General features: G+C 43.2%; 1 protein-coding gene across 1 annotated transcript in view; it reads left to right on the top strand.

Moving 5' to 3' along the window:
* Nucleotides 1–746: 746 nt before the first annotated feature.
* The window catches only part of LOC311115546 (calsyntenin-2-like), a gene marked incomplete at its 5' end in the record, with an annotated part of 31,248 nt that continues 11,691 nt past the window's right edge, over nucleotides 747–20,303 (top strand). The window contains 9 exons of the mRNA XM_084190699.1: nucleotides 747–785; nucleotides 2,018–2,180; nucleotides 7,870–8,036; nucleotides 8,384–8,532; nucleotides 14,167–14,378; nucleotides 14,493–14,660; nucleotides 14,931–15,076; nucleotides 15,187–15,307; nucleotides 17,447–17,634. Coding sequence (XP_084046825.1) covers nucleotides 747–785; nucleotides 2,018–2,180; nucleotides 7,870–8,036; nucleotides 8,384–8,532; nucleotides 14,167–14,378; nucleotides 14,493–14,660; nucleotides 14,931–15,076; nucleotides 15,187–15,307; nucleotides 17,447–17,634 — 1,353 coding nt within the window. The remainder of the gene's footprint in view (nucleotides 786–2,017; nucleotides 2,181–7,869; nucleotides 8,037–8,383; nucleotides 8,533–14,166; nucleotides 14,379–14,492; nucleotides 14,661–14,930; nucleotides 15,077–15,186; nucleotides 15,308–17,446; nucleotides 17,635–20,303) is intronic.

Below are 20,303 nucleotides of genomic sequence, written 5' to 3'. Positions count from 1 at the left end.
CGGCTGATTTTTTATGGAATATCTACATAGGCGTACAGAGGCCCATTATCAGCAACCATCAGTCCTGTGTTCCAATGGCACGTTGTGTTTGCTAATCCAAGTTTGTCATTTTAAAAGGCTAATTGATCATTAGAAAACCCTTTTGCAATTATGTTAGCACAGCTGAAAACTGTTGTGCTGATTAAAGAAGCAATAAAACTGGCCTTCTTGAGACTAGTTGAGTATCTGGAGCATCAGTAATTGTGGGTTCGATTACAGGCTCAAAATGGCCAGAAATAAAGAACTTTCTTCTGAAACTCGTCAGTCTATTCTTGTTCTGAGAAATGAAGGCTATTCCATGCGAGAAATTGCCAAGAAACTGAAGATCTTGTACAACGCTGTGTGCTACTCCCTTCACAGAACATCGCAAACTGGCTCGTTTCTACAATAGCCATTTACAACATTAACAATGTCTACACTGTATTTCTGATCAATTTGATGTTATTTTAATGGACAAAAAAATGCTTTTCTTTCAAAATTGAGGACATTTCTAAGTGACCCCAAACTTTTGAACGGTAGTGTATATATTCACATCTATGCCTGCGTGGGCAGTAAATCTGTGTTTACCACTGCGTGGACAGCGTATTGGTGTTTACCGCTGCATTGGCCGCGTATCGGTGTTTACCGACAGCGAGCAACCTAATACAGTCTTACTCACACTGATTAAAGAAAACAGCATTTTAAAATTATGCCTCATGTTTGTGAGCATGAAAGGCTTCCTGGGTGTGCGAGGCATCAGGGAAGGAGTTAGCCAAGCCTGACTGCCTTGTGTACCGTCTAGAGGGGTTGTTCAAGGCTCACTGGTAAATCAGCAGCAGCATGTGATTGCATTACTTGAATGATAAACCCCTCGGAGCACTCTGGAGACATCTACAAACACGCTGTTTGACAGTTATCTCCCTCCATATAGTGAATTTAATAGAATGAAGTTTCCCTCAACTTCTGATCTAAAGCCAGTTTGGAAGTGTATTGTGAGTTGAAAGCTGATCCTAGCTCTGTGCGTGGGGGATTCTATCCGATCATCTCCAATTATACAGTGCTGCAGTACTACTATTTGACAGCTATCTCCCTCCACAATAGATCTCAACCATGTACGCCACAATTGCCCCTCAAACGTCTAATCCAAAGTCAGTTTCGCAGTGTACCCCATGATAGTTACAACTCACAGTTGGGGAGTTAAAAACTGATCCAAGATCAGAGCGTGGGGCCAACTTTTCCCTGGAAGTATCTCAACACTAGACACTTGCCAGGGGGGGAATAGAACACTATTATTATAAGAGCTGAGATGGGTCAATTTCCTTTCAATTGGCTGGCGCTTGACTGACTGCTGGGCTGGATTTGACAGGCTTTGGTTCTTCCTCCAGGGAGGTTTTGGAATAAGTTAGTGTTTTGGGCTTAATGAAAAAGTTGTGTGATGATCCCCTGACTTAGCGCTCGTAAATCCATGTCCCCTTAATGAGCGACTCCTTACAGTTAAACTTCATTAATTATCCTGAGAACAAATGAACAAGAGAGGAGCGGGATGAATCTGAATTAAGTTTAATGTGTTTTTCATTACTGAGATTGGGAGGGGGACTGCCAAACATGCATTGTTGGGTTTGGGCTTTATGATAACCATAAATAAGTTGTTCATTTAAGAAATATCATCCACAGCGATATAAAAAATAGTAAAGTGTGAAACTAACTATTATGATATTGCAGTGAATTTGTGGGGTTGACCTAAGGAGGTTCAAACTCACAAACTTCAGGTCCCAAGGCAAGTGCACTAACCACTGTCCCCATAGAAGTGACCAACTTGGAAGTGCTTGTAACATGTTTATGGGCTTGTTTGTTACAGTACTATATCTTATTGAATCCAATTAAGTATATGTATGTGTGAATGCGATTATCCATGTGCTTAAATAACATACCAACTAGATCTACACAACTCATTGGTGGGTTTAACTCAATGCTAACGGCATGTCCCTATGTCTTACAGATCTGTGATAAGGAGTGGCACTACTACGTGATCAACGTGGAGTTTCCTGCCGTGACGCTCTTTGTGGATGGCGTGACCTACGAACCCTACCTGGTGACGGACGATTGGCCCATCCATCCCTCGTCAATCGACACCCAGCTGACAGTGGGTGCCTGCTGGCAAGGTTATTATCGACTCTTATATCCTGTCCGGTGTTCATACCAACTCCTTGTGACTCTGAGGCTGTCCTAATATGGACACCGTACCAGAATAACAATATTTTGTACTGTAAAATAAGGGGAGGGAGTTTCTCTTGGATTCATACATGCCATCTCAGAGCACACAAAGAATGCAGCAGTTTTCAATATCCCAGAAGCCCCTGCAAGTTGCGAACTAGCGTTAGTGCAATTGCTAACTAGCGTTAGCGCATGTTAGCTGTTACCATTAGGGGTGACCCCATTTAGTCGACTGGTCGATTATTTGGTCGATAGGCTGTTGGTCGACCAAGATTTCTTTAGCCGCGCAGTAGCAAAAAAATTAAAATAATGTTCAAGGTGTACAAGACACCTGTCTGATTGGCGCCTGTCTGAGTGGACTGATCCATTGTGGAGGCCGTGGGGATGGCACAGTCCATCACTCTAAGATGTGCTACTTTAATTGTACAGTATATGGTTATATTATGTCAGAACAATCGTGCAAAACGAATAAAAATAATCTTATTTTATAACAAATGCGCTTTCTCCCGCGTTGAATAGCGGTCGTTGTCCGCAGTTCTGAAACATCAGTGCACTGTTGAATTGGCGCCTTTTCCTAGACCATGTTGCTATGTGCATAATAGCAAAGTTAACCCGCATATTGGTGTTGAGAACAATGCGTCGGAAGCAGCAGCGGAGTTAGGAAACGAGAAAACAGCCCTTGCCTTAATTGTCTAAGAAAAGTGAGGAGACAGGAAACCAACTCAATTAGGTCTATAATCAATAGCCTAACTGTTAAATGTGCCTGGCTTTATAAATAATCTATATACTGTATATCTACAGAAATAAGACAGATCCTGCTTCTGTTTGTTTAATAGCCTACTGATTCTGTGAGCAACAAGTCTCATGCAACCACAACATGTCGGATAAACAATTTTTCAAATTCGACTGTTTTTAATCTTTGCTTTGCTGTAATAAAGGCTTTACACTTTTTTTTGTTAGAATAGCCTCTCTGCTATTACTTAATTTATTTAGTGTTGTTAACACTGTTCCAAATTGTCCGAAAAATTATATTTATAATAATAATAATAATAATAACCCTCCTTTTTCTTGATCTCCTTCTTATTGTTATTATTATTATGATCATCATTATAATAATAAGTAATATCATTATCATTAGTAGGCTTAGTATAATCACCATCGAGCTGTAGGCATCCTGTTTAGTCTTAATACCATAACTTACTTAGGCCTATATTTCAATAGTTATATAGGCTGCTGTATCAATCATTCATTCATGTCATCACAGAGCATACAAGTCATTCATGATCTGAAATGCAATCAAGCATTTGAGTTTTAAAATAAAATAACAAAGCAACCTTTGAATAATTAGCGTACACAATAAATAAACTGTTCCATTTTGGAAATTGCATTCACAAATGAATGTGACTGTTTTTAGTCTTTGCTGTAATAAAGGCTTTACAAAAAAATAAAAAAATAAACGTTACAACAGACTCTCTGGTACGCTTATAATGTATTGTGTTGTTTACATTGTTCCAAACGGTCCGAAAAATTATATTGTAATCTATACAGCCCCTGTTTGGCACACATAAGATCCACACAGCGCTTGCTCCTTACCTTCTTTTACTTGATCTCCAGTATTTTCCACAACTAGTCAAATCTATTCCACACATCCGACTTCCCCTTTACCTCCTGAGCAACCAGTAAACATTCCCCCGTTTCAAGTTTATTTGTCACGTCCTCTGCATCTATTTTGCTGTCACGTGTTACGGTGTTCAGAGTTTGTTATAACCAATTTCTTGATGTGATTATGATATGCTATAGGTGCGATGCATACATGTGTCATGTAAAGAGAGCAAGCGTTGAGGGAATAGGGAATGGTTTTCTTAAACAAATGGGGGATTTCGGTAACAGAACTTTTCAGTCAGAAATGTCTGTAATTACGTTGCAGCTTCAGCAACATGGACAGCGCGATAAACACTGAAGTTCTGTGGTGGTTGCTGCAGCATGGAGGAGAAAGAGACAACGGGTGCTTTTTTTGTGTGTCTTCATTATTTAATCAAACAATGCACTTAAAGCAAGCTCAGTGCATATAGTTGATTTGATTAACATATAGGATGTGTCTATAAATGGAAAAATACACGTTTTAAAATTTCAATCAATCGATTGGTCGAAAAAACGGACGACTCTCGGTCAACCAAGATTATTTTAGTTGGGGGCAGCCCTAGTTACCATAGACTTCCAGTCATTGTGCTAACGCTAGTTAGCATTGGTTCGCGAAACTACCTCTAACTTCGAGTCATTCTTTTTCAAATCGAAGAGGCTCAAGCTTGGAGACATCAAACAGGAAACACAGGTTGTCAATTCCAGCCGCTTGAAAAGAGGGGGCTAATGATCTCATTTGAATGAAGAAGCACTACTTAACATAGCTTTTATGATACGAAAATAACAATTATATAAATGTTTTTGCTGGGGGGAGTAGGCCGGGAGATGGATACAGCTAAATCACATGAGCCCCTCTCGAGGCATCGAGGGCCAATGGCATTTCGGTGTAATTTTAATTTATTTTCATCTGGCTCCTGATTGCAATTTTCTCTTTTTTCTCCTGTTCCCTGTCTCTTTCCATGAATCTGTGATTGTGTGAGAAAGCCCTGAAGAAGGGATTAAGACAGTCTGAATGGAAGACAAGTTCTCTGGCTATTACATCCCAATGAAGCTGCTTTAAGCTTCACTAAGCCGCAATTGATAACTTTGCAGACCATTAGTGAACAGGATTGCCTTTCTAAGTACCCACCACCCTGCACACAATCAACGACGTAATGAAGAGACACACGGAACGATAGGCTCCAGACATAATTTTAGCTCCCCCAAATCAAAACAAGATTCGTGACTTGTGACTAGAGCGACATCATATATATTTTTTGCCCATTTTCGTTGGGGAAACTTTTATGGAGATTGCTTTGAACGGTGCTCTTCTTATGCAGAGTAGACAGGCAATGTATGTTGTGTAATTACTATGTACAGTGCATTGGAAAGTATTCAGACCCCTTGACTTTTTCTACATTTTGTTACGTTACAGCCTCATCAATCTACACACAATACCCCATGATGACAAAGCAAAATCAGGTTTTTAGAAATGTTTGCAAAAAAAAAAAGATATACAAAACATACCTTATTTACATAGGTATTCAGACCCTTTGCTATGAGATTCGAAATTGAGCTCAGATGCATCCTGTTTCAATTGATCATCCTTGAGCTGTTCCTACAGCTTGATTGTAGTCCACCTGTGGAAAATTAAATTGATTGGACATGATTTGGAAAGGCACACACCTGTCTATACAAGCTCCCACAGTTGACAGTGCATGTCCGAGCAAAAACCAAGCCATGAGGTCGAAGGAATTGTCCATAGAGCTCCAAGACAGGATTGTGTTGAGGCACAGATCTGGGGAATGGTATCAAAACATTTCTGTAGCATTGAAGGTCCTCAAGAACACAGTGGCCTCCATCATTCTTAAATGGAAGAAGTTTGAAACCACCAAGACTCTTTCTAGAGCTGGCCACCTGGCCAAACTGAGCAATCGGGGCAGAAGGGCCTTGGTCAGGGAGGTGACCAAGAACCCAATGATCACTCTGACAGAGCTCCAGAGTTCCTCTGTGGAGATGGGAGAAACTTCCAGAAGGACAACCATCTCTGCAGCACTCCACCAATCAGACCTTTATGGTAGAGTGGCCAGACGGAAGCCACTACTCAGTAAAAGGCACATGACAGCCCATTTGGAGTTTGCCAAAAGGCACCTAACGGACTCTCAGACCATGAGAAACAAAATTCTCTGGTCTGATGAAACCAAGATTGAACTCTTTGGCCTGAATACAAAGCATCACGTCTGGAGGAAACCTGGCACCGTCCCTACGGTGAAGCATGGTGGTGGCAGCATCATGCTATGGGTTTTTCAGCGGCCAGGACTGGGAGACTAGTCAGGATCAAGGGAAAGATTAATGGAGCAAAGTACAGAGAGATCCTTGATGAAAACCTGCTCCATTGCGCTCAGGACCTAAGACTGGGGTGAAGGTTCACCTTCCAACAGGACAATGACCCTAAGCACACAGCCAAGACAATGCAGGAGTGACTTCGGGACAAGTCTCTGAATATCCTTGAGTTGCCCAACCAGAGCCCGGACTTGAACCCGATCAAACATCTCTGGAGAGACCTAAAAATAGCTGTGCAGCGATGCTCCCCATCCAACCTGACAGTGCTCGAGAGTATCTGCAGAGAAGAATGGGAGAAACTCCCCAAATACAGGTGTGCCAAGCTTGTAGCGTCATACCCAAGAAAACTCGAGGCTGTAATCGCTGCCAAAGGTGCTTCAACAAAGTACTGAGTAAAGGGTCTGAATACTTATGTAAATGTAATATATCAGTGTTTTTTATTTTTAATACATTTGCACACAAAAAATAAAAACCTGTTTTTGCTTTGTCATTATTGTGTATTGTGTGTAGATTGATGAGGGGGGGGGAAAACGATTTAATCAATTTTAGAATAAGGCTGTAACGTAACAAAATGTGGAAAAAGTCAAGGGGTCTGAATACTTTCCGAATGCACTGTAACTACTAGGGAAGTATAGTGCAGAGCAACTTTGGCTGGCCTTAGGCCTACTGCCATGTCCTGCCTCTTCTTAACCAAAACCACACCACAATCTTGAACCTACTTTTCCTAATACAGCGAAGTCAAACTGTTGATTTTAAACTTAATTGCTATCTTTCCCACTGCAGTTGTAAATACTATACAGCCAGGTGTGCAGAAATAGCATATGCTAGCCGGACTGAGGCCTACACGCTGAACGTTTTCTTGTTCAAATTTTGGTACCGAAATGAGCCCAAAATATGCTCCCTCAATCTGTGCCACAACACTTAGTTGATAACATCATAATAATAAAAAATCAGGAGCAATAAGTCTGGAGCCGTTGCAGGTGGCGGCAAGAACGCTTGAGTATGTCAGCGCAAGACACAGCTCTGGGACCGTTAGCATATTACTATAGCGACTAGCGAACTGCCAGTTCCATCTGCCAGTGGATCAAAGAGGAAACACACACACACTCGTCTGAATAAGACGACGGCAGCGTTTTTCCTTCACAGGCCTCATGTCCCTGACGCTACCTCAGATTGGACATGTTTTTATTTTGTTGTTTTGACAGTCGCTTTAAAAAATAAGTGGGGAGAGCAGATGGGTACTGGCAAACAAAACTGGCTGACATTTCCGTAGTCACGCTATGGGCTTTATTTTACAGTACTGTTTGGCTTGGTATTTACCTAATGTGGTAAAAAAGGTCACCCTCTGTTAGCCTTTATTGAAACCTTTATTTATAAAGGTTAGTCTTGTTGAAAGGTTAGTTATGTAGGTTATTCTCCTTTCTTAAACTGTCATTTCTAACTTAGACTGAGTAAATAAAGCGTAAAGGACTGTAAAATAAAGAATTACCAAAGCATATTCTTATATTATAATAGAGACATGCACCATATTGCTTTCACCTGTGCTGTAATTTCAGAATTTCAGATCAGAGCAAATTAAGGAGAGGACATGATCTCCTCAGAAGCCATTTTGAGATGCACCTTTGAACTGAACAAACCCTGATGTCCCATCCTTCCTCTTCTTTTCTTCCCTAGGTGGTGAGGTGTCCACCCCACGGTTCACCCAGTTCTTCCGGGGCAGTCTGTCTGGGCTGACCATCAGGCCAGGGAGGATCGAGACCCAGAAGGTCATCTCCTGTCTACAGGCCTGTAAGGAAGGATTGGATATCAACTCACTGGAGAGCCTGGGCAAGAACATCAAGGTGACAGCTCTGGAGACACACGTATGCACACACACACATGAACACACACACATATAAACAGACATAAATGTTAATAAAAGACTCACACACAGGGTGTTTCTACAAACACACCTTAACCCTCATAAGTCATAACGTCTGTGTTCTACAAACAGTACTGTTAAGAGATCTGAAAAACACCATCAATCAAATAAATATGATTATACTCTTAGGTCAAGTATTTATTTTTAAGGCGATCTCTGTAGAAACGGTACAAATCGAGAGGTTCAAGACCCTCATAAGACATCACAGTAAATTAACTTCCCCTCTAGTATCGATGTGTTGATTAATGTGTTATTCTGTCTGTACAGTTCCACTTCAACCCAGCCCAGTCGGTGCTGGTGATGGAGGGAGAGGACCTGGAGAGTGTCACCACAGCCATGGCCAAGGTCTCCTACATCAACTCACGCCAGTTCCCCACAGCAGGCTTCAGACAGCTACACATCACCACCACCGTACAGTGAGTATGGAACCCTACAGATGCGTATGCGTACGCACACACAGACACACGCTGTAATCTGTCTCCCACACACAGACACACGCTGTAATCTGTCTCCCACACACAGACACACGCTGTAATCTGTCTCCCACACACAGACACACGCTGTAATCTGTCTCCCACACACAGACACACGCTGTAATCTGTCTCCCACACACAGACACACGCTGTAATCTGTCTCCCACACACAGACACACGCTGTAATCTGTCTCCCACACACAGACACACGCTGTAATCTGTCTCCCACACACAGACACACACTGTAATCTGTCTCCCACACACAGACACACGCTGTAATCTGTCTCCCACACACAGACACACGCTGTAATCTATCTCCCACACACAGACACACGCTGTAATCTGTCTCCCACACACAGACACACGCTGTAATCTGTCTCCCACACACAGACACACGCTGTAATCTGTCTCCCACACACAGACACACACTGTAATCTGTCTCCCACACACAGACACACGCTGTAATCTGTCTCCCACACACAGACACATGCTGTAATCTGTCTCCCACACACAGACACACACTCCTCAACCTATTTTCCTCTCTCTCTCACACATAGGCTACAAGCGCAAAGACACAGGTGCTTGTGCGCACAGACACACACACACAAACATGATTCACACCAAGCACACAGAAAGGCTTACAGTGGGGGAAAAAAGTATTTAGTCAGCCACCAATTGTGCAAGTTCTCCCACTTAAAAAGATGAGAGAGGCTTGTAATTTTCATCATAGGTACACGTCAACTATGACAGACAAAATGTGAAAAAAAAGAATTTATTTGCAAATTATGGTGGAAAATAAGTATTTGGTCACCTACAAACAAGCAAGATTTCTGGCTCTCACAGACCTGTAACTTCTTCTTTAAGAGGCTCCTCTGTCCTCCACTCGTTACCTGTATTAATGGCACCTGTTTGAACTTGTTATCAGTATAAAAGACACCTGTCCACAACCTCAAACAGTCACACTCCAAACTCCACTATGACCAAGACCAAAGAGCTGTCAAAGGACACCAGAAACAAAATTGTAGACCTGCACCAGGCTGGGAAGACTGAATCTGCAATAGGTAAGCAGCTTGGTTTGAAGAAATCAACTGTGGGAGCAATTATTAGGAAATGGAAGACATACAAGACCACTGATAATCTCCCTCGATCTGGGGCTCCACGCAAGATCTCACCCCGTGGGGTCAAAATGATCACAAGAACGGTGAGCAAAAATCCCAGAACCACACGGGGGGACCTAGTGAATGACCTGCAGAGAGCTGGGACCAAAGTAACAAAGCCTACCATCAGTAACACACTACGCCGCCAGGGACTCAAATCCTGCAGTGCCAGACGTGTCCCCCTGCTTAAGCCAGTACATGTCCAGGCCCGTCTGAAGTTTGCTAGAGTGCATTTGGATGATCCAGAAGAGGATTGGGAGAATGTCATATGGTCAGATGAAACCAAAATAGAACTTTTTGGTAAAAACTCAACTCGTCGTGTTTGGAGGACAAAGAATGCTGAGTTGCATCCAAAGAACACCATACCTACTGTGAAGCATGGGGGTGGAAACATCATGCTTTGGGGCTGTTTTTCTGCAAAGGGACCAGGACGACTGATCCGTGTAAAGGAAAGAATGAATGGGGCCATGTATCGTGAGATTTTGAGTGAAAACCTCCTTCCATCAGCAAGGGCATTGAAGATGAAACGTGGCTGGGTCTTTCAGCATGACAATGATCCCAAACACACCGCCCGGGCAACGAAAGAGTGGCTTCATAAGAAGCATTTCAAGGTCCTGGAGTGGCCTAGCCAGTCTCCAGATCTCAACCCCATAGAAAATCTTTGGAGGGAGTTGAAAGTCTGTGTTGCCCAGCGACAGCCCCAAAACATCACTGCTCTAGAGGAGATCTGCATGGAGGAATGGGCCAAAATACCAGCAACAGTGTGTGAAAACCTTGTGAAGACTTACAGAAAACGTTTGACCTGTGTCATTGCCAACAAAGGGTAAATAACATAGTATTGAGAAACTTTTGTTATTGACCAAATAGTTATTTTCCACCATAATTTGCAATGTGATTTTCTGGATTTTTTTTCCTCATTTTGTCTGTCATAGTTGACGTGTACCTATGATGAAAATTACAGGCCTCTCTCATCTTTTTAAGTGGGAGAACTTGCACAATTGGTGGCTGACTAAATACTTCCCAGAATGTGTTTATCAAACCTTCATTTGTGTATTTCACACAAACAAATACAGCCGAGGTAAAGAATTGTGGTTCTCTGGGGAAAGAGAGAGGGAATGAAAGGGGGAAGTGTTTTGATGGAGGGAGAGTGAGAGTGTGGTCTCTCTGTGTCTGATATGCTAATCAAGAGTGTTAGAGGGGAGAGGTGTGCTGTGTCCCTCTCTTTACATCTCCCCTCAGTAACCACACAATTCCGCCCCACCGCGCCACGGCTGAGAGGGCCGCTGGGTTGCCATTGCGCCGCGGTTGCCGATGGAGCTGTGGTTGCCGGAGCCGACATTGCATCAGCTGATGATGAGGATAGGAATGAGGGCCATGAAGGCAATCTGCTGTGTCAGGGTTTCTCAAGCCAGAGAGCACTCCGAGAGGGAAGGTTGATCATTAGATTAATATAGCGCTGTTAAGACTGACTGGCTGGCAGACTAGGTGGGTCGTTTTCTCTCTCTCTCTCTCTTTCTCTCTCTCTCTCTCTCTCTCTCTCTCTCTCTCTCTCTCGCTGTCTCTCTCTCTCTCTCTCTCTCTCTCTCTCGCTGTCTCTCTCTCTCGCTGTCTCTCTCTCTCGCTGTCTCTCTCTCTCTCTCTCTCTCTCTCTCTCTCTCTCTCTCTCTCTCTCTCTCTCTGTCTGTCTCTCTGTCTCTCTCTGTCTCTCTCTCTCTCTGTCTCTCGCTCTCTCGCAAAAGAAGAGATAGAAAGATAGTATGCAGTCGTATAGGAGTTCATGAAATTTATTGGTAATGAAATGCAGGCCAAAAACAAGATAGGAAGTGAGAGTGGAAGAGTGGAGAGAAAGAAATAGTGTGAAATAAGCAATGAAATGAACTGCTAAACAAATGCAGGCCCAAATAAGAGCGGGAATGAGAAAAGATGAGGTTGTGTGGTCTAACAAGAGGTCATGAAAGGTACTGCTAAGTGAAAAAAGGTGTGTGTGTGCACGTCTGTCTGCGCATGTGCGGGCGTACATGTTGTGCCTGTGTGTGTGCGCCCATGTGTGCGTGTCTACACCAACTCAAAATGGACGACTGTGGTGGATAGTGGACTCCTGTCACAGGAGCTGTAATAGGATTAGTCTAACGCAGGAGAACTCAGAGCACTGCCTTGTATAAAGAGAGATGGCTCCTCCTATTCAGCAGGCACTTTCATGCTCCATATGGTCCTGGTTGCGTCCCAAATGCCACCCTATTGTCTACATGGTGCACTACTTTTGACCAGGGCTCATAGGGAATAAGTAGGCAATAGGGTGTCATTTGGGAAGCAAATTCTTAATAGTGTTTCTGGTCAAGTGGCATTTATTTAGTGAGGGCCCTAGTTTAGTGTGGAGACTTTGCTACACCCCACAGACTTTTTACAGGTGTTGTTCGGGGTAATTGTTTGTGGAGTTACAGCCAATTTTGCTTATCAGATAAATCTACACACACGATTGCAGGTGCACGCACGCAGGCACACACACACACACATGCACGGACCTGCATGCACACGCATCCACACCGGAGTGCCAAGTCTGGGACCAAAAGGCTCCTGAACAGCTTCTACCCCCAAGCCATTAGACTGCTGAGCAGTTAGTTAATAAAATGGCTACCTGGACTATTTGCATTGACCCAGTTTTTTTTTTTACCGTGACTCTCTTGCACTGGCTCTATGCACACTCACTGGACTCTACCCACACACTCACACACTACACTGACACTCCAACACACACACACACACACACACACACACACACACACACACACACTACATACGTTCTCATACACAAAACACACACATGCATATTGACGCCACACACACACACACACACACAATTTCACACTCTTTCACACTCTTCACATACGCTGCTGCTACTCTGTTTATCTATCCTGATTGCCTAGTCACTTTTACCCCTACCTACATGTACATATTATCTCAACTACCTCGTACCCCTGCACATTGACTCAGTACCGGTACTCCTTGTATATAGCCTCGTTATTTTTATTTTATTGTGTTACTATTTCCTTTTTTGCTAATTTTTCTTACTTTTTAACTCTGCATTGTTGGGAAAGGGCTCATAAGTAAGCATTTCACGGTAAAGTATACACCTTTTGTATTCAGCGCATGTGACATACATTTGTTTTGATTTTGATTTGACACACACAACACACAACACAAAACAACACAACACACACACTCTTCCTATTCAAATACATGTAAATACACAGACACACACATAAAGACATCCCATTCAAAGCCAGTCTGTTATTTAGTTAAGGAGAACAATGAGTCTTAATACATGTTTCATTTAGGCCTAGTTATTACCATGGTAAAGCAGTCCAATCAGTATTTGTAGCTAGTAAAGCCAGAAGCACCAGACTGTTATCATATAAACAAATAGACTGTTTTTAATTAGTGTGGGAAAGTAAATCTATGAATAAATAAGTGAGTGAAGAGCACTTTTCACCAACCCTTGAAAAGCGTAATTACTTGAGGCTTTAGGTGCCAATGTTTGTATTAATCCTGAGAGACTTCACTCTGCCCCCCTCAAACTGTAATGAACTTAGATGACAGCCAGCTTGTTTCCCCCAGACTGCCTGGGTGGCAGGACAGCTCCTCACTCTGGGTAGGAGGCCCTTAGAATCTAGATCCGATCGTAATCTAGTCGTAATCTAGTATGAATAAATGCAAAACTGATCTTAAATCAGTGTCTAGGGGCAACTTCGTCTGAGTACTACTTAAATAGTAGTAACAGTGAAAGGTAGAGAGAATGGCACATCCAGAAACAACTCCTAGGCCCTAAGCCCTTACCCCTATGCACAAGTGTGTAGGAGGTAGGTACAGTGAATGTAGAAATATACAATTAAAATGTTTCTTTGTTTGGGGGTTTCGCTTCATGTCAACCGTTGGCTGAGAAAGTGTTACATTGTGTTGATAAAACATTTCATAATTAGTATACGTGTGTGTGTGTGTGTGTGTGTGTGTGTGTGTGTGTGTGTGTGCTTGTGTGTGTTATTGGAAATGGGCAGCTTGGAGCCATCTGTCTGAAAAGCACATCACTCCCAAAAAATCTGAAAAGCTGCGGAGTTCTTTGCCAACAGAAGCCACTTGCAATTAAAATTGGACAAATATTAGAAGTCCACTTTCACTGCCTCAATCACAATCTGTATTTACAGTATCTGTTTCTCACCTCTGAAATTAAAATGAAAAGTGCCTAGTCATTAATTGTCAGGACCAGAAAGAGTATTTAGGCTGTGTTCTCTTGGGTGAAAGCACAAATTAACGGTGCCACACAAAGCAATTTATGCCATTTCGATTCCAGTATGAAATAGCAATTATGTCTATCTCCATTTTCTTCTACTTTCCCCTTCTCCTCCTGTTGTTTTTGGGAGCTCAGGTGTTTCGGGGAGGACATATGCATCTCCATCCCAGACATTAAGGCTTTAGTAATGGTCCTGCCACCCAGCGAGCCACGGATCACCATCGCTGGTTCAGATCGACTCGTCAGGCCTGCTGCCGACCTGCGTGGAGCCATGGGCGTGGCACCCTTCAAGGAGCTGAGCATCACCAGCACTGTAACCAAGGGCGACGGTGTGCCGTTCAGCGCAGGTGGGTGGGGGGCGGTTACCGTGGATACATGTTGATCAGCATGATGTGATCCCAACTAGTCAAGTTGTAAAAGTGTGTGTTTGATTTTGTGTGTGTTTGTGTATATGTGTGTAGTCTACAGGCCTGGTGTTCTGGAGGCGATGCACAACCTGGATTACTGTGATGTCCTGGTGATTGGAGAGGAGCTCAACCCAGAGCACGAGAGTCTGGAGATTCACCACAGCTCTCTAATGGGGAAACACCTGGACGCCACAAACTCCACCTCAGGAATATCCATATATGGTATGTACCATCATTAATTACTGAATCAAGGATACTGCGTGTTCAATTCATAAGGCATTATTTATGTCACACATTTCATACACACTTTCAACATCTTGCCATGTGTCACCTGCTTAGCAGTCGTATCAGAAGCTATACAAGATATTAAAGCTGTGTCTTGAGAAAAACACTGGGCCCACTTTTGAGCCCTGTGGGACACCATCTATATTTGGTTTGGACCCCCAGGGACACCTTTGGTAATAATGCCTTTTCTCCGGTCTTTTTCCCTAGGTGTGGACTCCATGGCCCACTATGAGGAGGCCCTAAGGCAGGTGTGCTACAGGAACTGGCGCCCGGCGACCCTGAATAACAGGAGGTTCAGGCTCACCTGCTCCGAGCTCAATGGACGCTACACCAGTAACGAGTTTAATTTGGAGGTCAGGGAAGAAACGGTTTCCTTTTTCACTTCACCCCTTCCCCACTCTATTTTTGTCTGCGCCAGTAGCCATCTCCATACTGACTGATATGTTCTTTGTCCCACCTTCAGGTTAACGTCCTTCACAACGCAGCACCTGTAGAGTATGTCAATCACATGGCTGTCCAATCCCAGTACATGCGGTCTGTGCATCATCCACTAATGGTACACTCTGTCAATTCCCACATCTCAGGTAAGGCACCCAGCAGTGCGCACACACACACACACACACACACACACACACACACACACACACACACACACACACACACACACACACACACACACACACAGTGAAGACCTGAGGGTGTGTTTTGTTGAACTGGAGGGGGATCCAGATTAGGCTAAGCCTTCAGGTCATACACACACAGACACACGCTGTCTCGGTCTCCCTCTCTCAGTGTCACACACATGCAAACACACACACACACATACACAGGACTGAGTGATCCTCCCAAGGGTAGAGAGGACACAGCACACGGCAGAGGGAACTGGGGATCTCTGCCCTATTGGGTACAGAGAGAGCCGAGAGTAGAGACACTGCTCAATGGAAAGAATGTGGCATCAGATTTCTACGGTTTTACCACAAGAACAGAAAGCCAGTCCCCCCATACAGTGGGGAGAACAAGTATTTGATACACTGCCTATTTTGCAGGTTTTCCTACTTACAAAGCATGTAGAGGTCTTTAATTTTTATTATAGGTACACTTCAACTGTGAGAGACGGAATCTAAAACAAAAATCCAGAAAATGACATTGTATGATTTTTAAGTAATTAATTTGCATTTTATTGCATGACATAAGTATTTGATCACCTACCAACCAGTAAGAATTCCGGCTCTCACAGACCTGTTAGTTTTTCTTTAAGAAGCCCTCCTGTTCTCCACTCATTACCTGTATTAACTGCACCTGTTTGAACTCGTTACCTGTATAAAAGACACCTGTCCACACACTCAATCAAACAGACTCCAACCTCTCCACAATGGCCAAGACCAGAGAGCTGTGTAAGGACATCAGGGATACAATTGTAGACCTGCACAAGGCTGGGATGGGCTACAGGACAATAGGCAAGCAGCTTAGTGAGAAGGCAACAACTGTTGGCGCAATTATTAGAAAATGGGAGAAGTTCAAGATGACGGTCAATCACCCTCAGTCTGGGGCTCCATGCAAGATCTCACCTCGTGGGGCATCAATGATCATGAGGAAGGTGAGGGATCAGCCCAGAACTACACGGCAGGACCTGGTCAATGACCTGAAGAGAGCTGGGAACACAGTCTCAAAGAAAACCATTAGTAACACACTACGCCGTCATGGATTAAAATCCTGCAGCGCACGCAAGGTCCCCCTGCTCAAGCCAGCACATGTCCAGGCCCGTCTGAAGTTTGCCAATGACCATCTGGATGATCCAGAGGAGGAATGGGAGAAGGTCATGTGGTCTGATGAGACAAAAATAGAGCTTTTTGGTCTAAACTCCACTCGCCGTGTTTGGAGGAAGAAGAAGGATGAGTACAACCCCAAGAACACCATCCCAACCGTGAAGCATGGAGGTGGAAACATCATTCTTTGGGGATGCTTTTCTGCAAAGGGGACAGGACGACTGCACCGTATTGAGGGGAGGATGGATGGGGCCATGTATCGCGAGATCTTGGCCAACAACCTCCTTCCCTCAGTAAGAGCATTGAAGATGGGTCGTGGCTGGGTCTTCCAGCATGACAATGACCCGAAACACATAGCCAGGGCAACTAAGGAGTGGCTCCGTAAGAAGCATCTCAAGGTCCTGGAGTGGCCTAGCCAGTCTCCAGACCTGAACCCAATAGAACATCTTTGGAGGGAGCTGAAAGTCTGTATTGCCCAGCGACAGCCCCGAAACCTGAAGGATCTGGAGAAGGTCTGTATGGAGGAGTGGGCCAAAATCCCTGCTGCAGTGTGTGCAAACCTGGTCAAGACCTACAGGAAACGTATGACCAAACAAAGGTTTCTGTACCAAATATTAAGTTCTGCTTTTCTGATGTATCAAATACTTATGTCATGCAATAAAATGCAAATTAATTACTTAAAAATCATACAATGTGATTTTCTGGATTTTTGTTTTAGATTCCGTCTCTCACAGTTTAAGTGTACCTATGATAAAAATTACAGACCTCTATATGCTTTATAAGTAGGAAAACCTGCAAAATCGGCAGTGTATCAAATACTTGTTCTCCCCACTGTACATACATTTTTTATATCACATTAATAAGAATAATATACACTACTTTCAATGTAATGAAACAGTGAAGTGATTTTGTAATTTCAGGTGAACTTACCCTTTAAACACGCTTCTCCCCCCACAGGCACCCCTCCAGCTGCCACAGTCGTGGTAGTGATCTGTATAGCCGCCCTGGTGGTTATAGTGGTGGTAGGCATCTACAGGCTCCATAGTACCCACCAGGACAGCTCCAAGAGTGAGGAGGATGGAGCCACAGACCCAGAGATGGACTGGGACGACTCCACCCTCACCATCACAGTCAACCCTATGGAGGTGAGAGGACATAACACAAAGGAATTCCCAGAGAAGGCACTGTCAACTAAATCAACTCCAAGGCACTTGTGAAGATCTGCATTGTTTGAATGATTGATTAGGTCACCTCTAGGTCTACTGGAATGGCTAGGGGTTGATTTGTGATTGGGGTTTATTATATGGATTGCATTACATTTATTACATTGACACTGTTTTGGTATTAGATTTAGGAATTGGGTTTTGTAGCAAGGATATTACTTTTGTCCTTTAATAAGTTATATTATCAATGATCACGTACAACTAAGGCCAGACAGCACCTGCAGGGAGGATTTCTGATCAATAGCTTTGAAGTGTTCAGGTAGGCCTCCACACTACAGCAAACACAGAAAAATAGGAGGGGTGCTCGACAACAATGACAAAAATCCAACAAAGGCTTGCCAAGAAAAACTGCCAAAAGGACTAATTCAAGGCAGAGAGGAGTTGGAGCGCTCATCAAAAAAGGCAGAGATTGGTTATTTTAGCTCACTTTATCCATTGATCAGAATGAGTTGTACAGGTGACAGACTGCACTTATCTCCTATTTATAGCCTATTGGCCTACTGAGACACATCAATGTAAATAACATGATTCAAGGTGAATGGCAAATAATCATAATAATAATAATAAAAATAATAATAATAATAATAAGAAGAAGAAGATGAAGAAGAAGAAGAAGAAGAAAATCTTGTGTCTCATTGAACAATAGGCCATGCCAAAATAAAGTCTAATTAAAAACAAATTACTGTTTTAAATGAGAAGTAGGCATTGGTCTGAAACCGAAAAAGAAAGGAAATTCAAGTGAGCACCACAATGCCTATTCCACCCATGCTCTACCAAGGTTTTCCAGCACACAGCTTTGGCCTACTACAGTAGCTACAGTGGGGAAAAAAAGTATTTAGTCAGCCACCAATTGTGCAAGTTCTCCCACTTAAAAAGATGAGAGAGGCCTGTCATTTTCATCATAGGTACACGTCAACTATGACAGACAAATTGAGAAAAAAAAATCCAGAAAATCACATTGTAGGATTTTTAATGAATTTATTTGCAAATTATGGTGGAAAATAAGTATTTGGTCAATAACAAAAGTTACTCAATACTTTGTTATATACCCTTTGTTGGCAATGACACAGGTCAAACGTTTTCTGTAAGTCTTCACAAGGTTTTCACACACTGTTGCTGGTATTTTGGCCCATTCCTCCATGCAGATCTCCTCTAGAGCAGTGATGTTTTGGGGCTGTCGCTGGGCAACACAGACTTTCAACTCCCTCCAAAGATTTTCTATGGGGTTGAGATCTGGAGACTGGCTAGGCCACTCCAGGACCTTGAAATGCTTCTTACGAAGCCACTCCTTTGTTGCCCGGGCGGTGTGTTTGGGATCATTGTCATGCTGAAAGACCCAGCCACGTTTCATCTTCAATGCCCTTGCTGATGGAAGGTTTTCACTCAAAATCTCACGATACATGGCCCCATTCATTCTTTCCTTTACATGGATCAGTCGTCCTGGTCCCTTTGCAGAAAAACAGCCCCAAAGCATGATGTTTCCACCCCCATGCTTCACAGTAGGTATGGTGTTCTTTGGATGCAACTCAGCATTCTTTGTCCTCCAAACACGACAAGTTGAGTTTTTACCAAAAAGTTCTATTTTGGTTTCATCTGACCATATGACATTCTCCCAATCCTCTTCTGGATCATCCAAATGCACTCTAGCAAACTTCAGACGGGCCTGGACATGTACTGGCTTAAGCAGGGGGACACGTCTGGCACTGCAGGATTTAAGTCCCCGGCGGCGTAGTGTGTTACTGATGGTAGGCTTTGTTACTTTGGTCCCAGCTCTCTGCAGGTCATTCACTAGGTCCCCCCGTGTGGTTCTGGGATTTTTGCTCACCGTTCTTGTGATCAGTTTGACCCCACGGGGTGTGATCTTGCGTGTAGCCCCAGATCGAGGGAGATTATCAGTGGTCTTGTATGTCTTCCATTTCATAATAATTGCTCCCACAGTTGATTTATTCAAACCAAGCTGCTTACCTATTGCAGATTCAGTCTTCCCAGCCTGGTGCAGGTCTACAATTTTGTTTCTGGTTCCTTTGACAGCTCTTTGGTCTTGGCCATAGTGGAGTTTAGAGTGTGACTGTTTGAGGTTGTGGACAGGTGTCTTTTATACTGATAACAAGTTCAAACAGGTGCCATTAATAAAGGTAACGAGTGGAGGACAGGGGAGCCTCTTAAAGAAGAAGTTACAGGTCTGTGAGAGCCAGAAATATTGCTTGTTTGTAGGTGACCAAATACTTATTTTCCACCATAATTTGCAAATAAATTCATAAAAAATCCTACAATGTGATTTTCTGGATTCTTTTTTCTCAATTTGTCTGTCATAGTTGACGTGTACCTATGATGAAAATTACAGGCCTCTCTCTTCTTTTTAAGTGGGAGAACTTGCACAATTGTTGGCTGACTAAATACTTTTTTCCCCCACTGTATGTTGGTATATTGTACTTCAAACAATGTGTATGCAAGTTGCTTAGGATTCAAACCATCTCAAACAGCCTAATTCATACTCTTAGACGAGGTGCTCCTACAATAATGTGATTTGTAACGTATACAAGTTAAAGTTTTGGATTATTCGCACACCACACTAATCCCATTCCATTCCA

The sequence above is a fragment of the Coregonus lavaretus genome, assembly GCF_964263955.1.
Source record: "Coregonus lavaretus genome assembly, contig: HAP1_SCAFFOLD_2632, whole genome shotgun sequence".
Taxonomy (NCBI): Eukaryota; Metazoa; Chordata; class Actinopteri; order Salmoniformes; family Salmonidae; genus Coregonus; species Coregonus lavaretus.
This window is presented reverse-complemented; position numbering and strand designations above follow the sequence as displayed.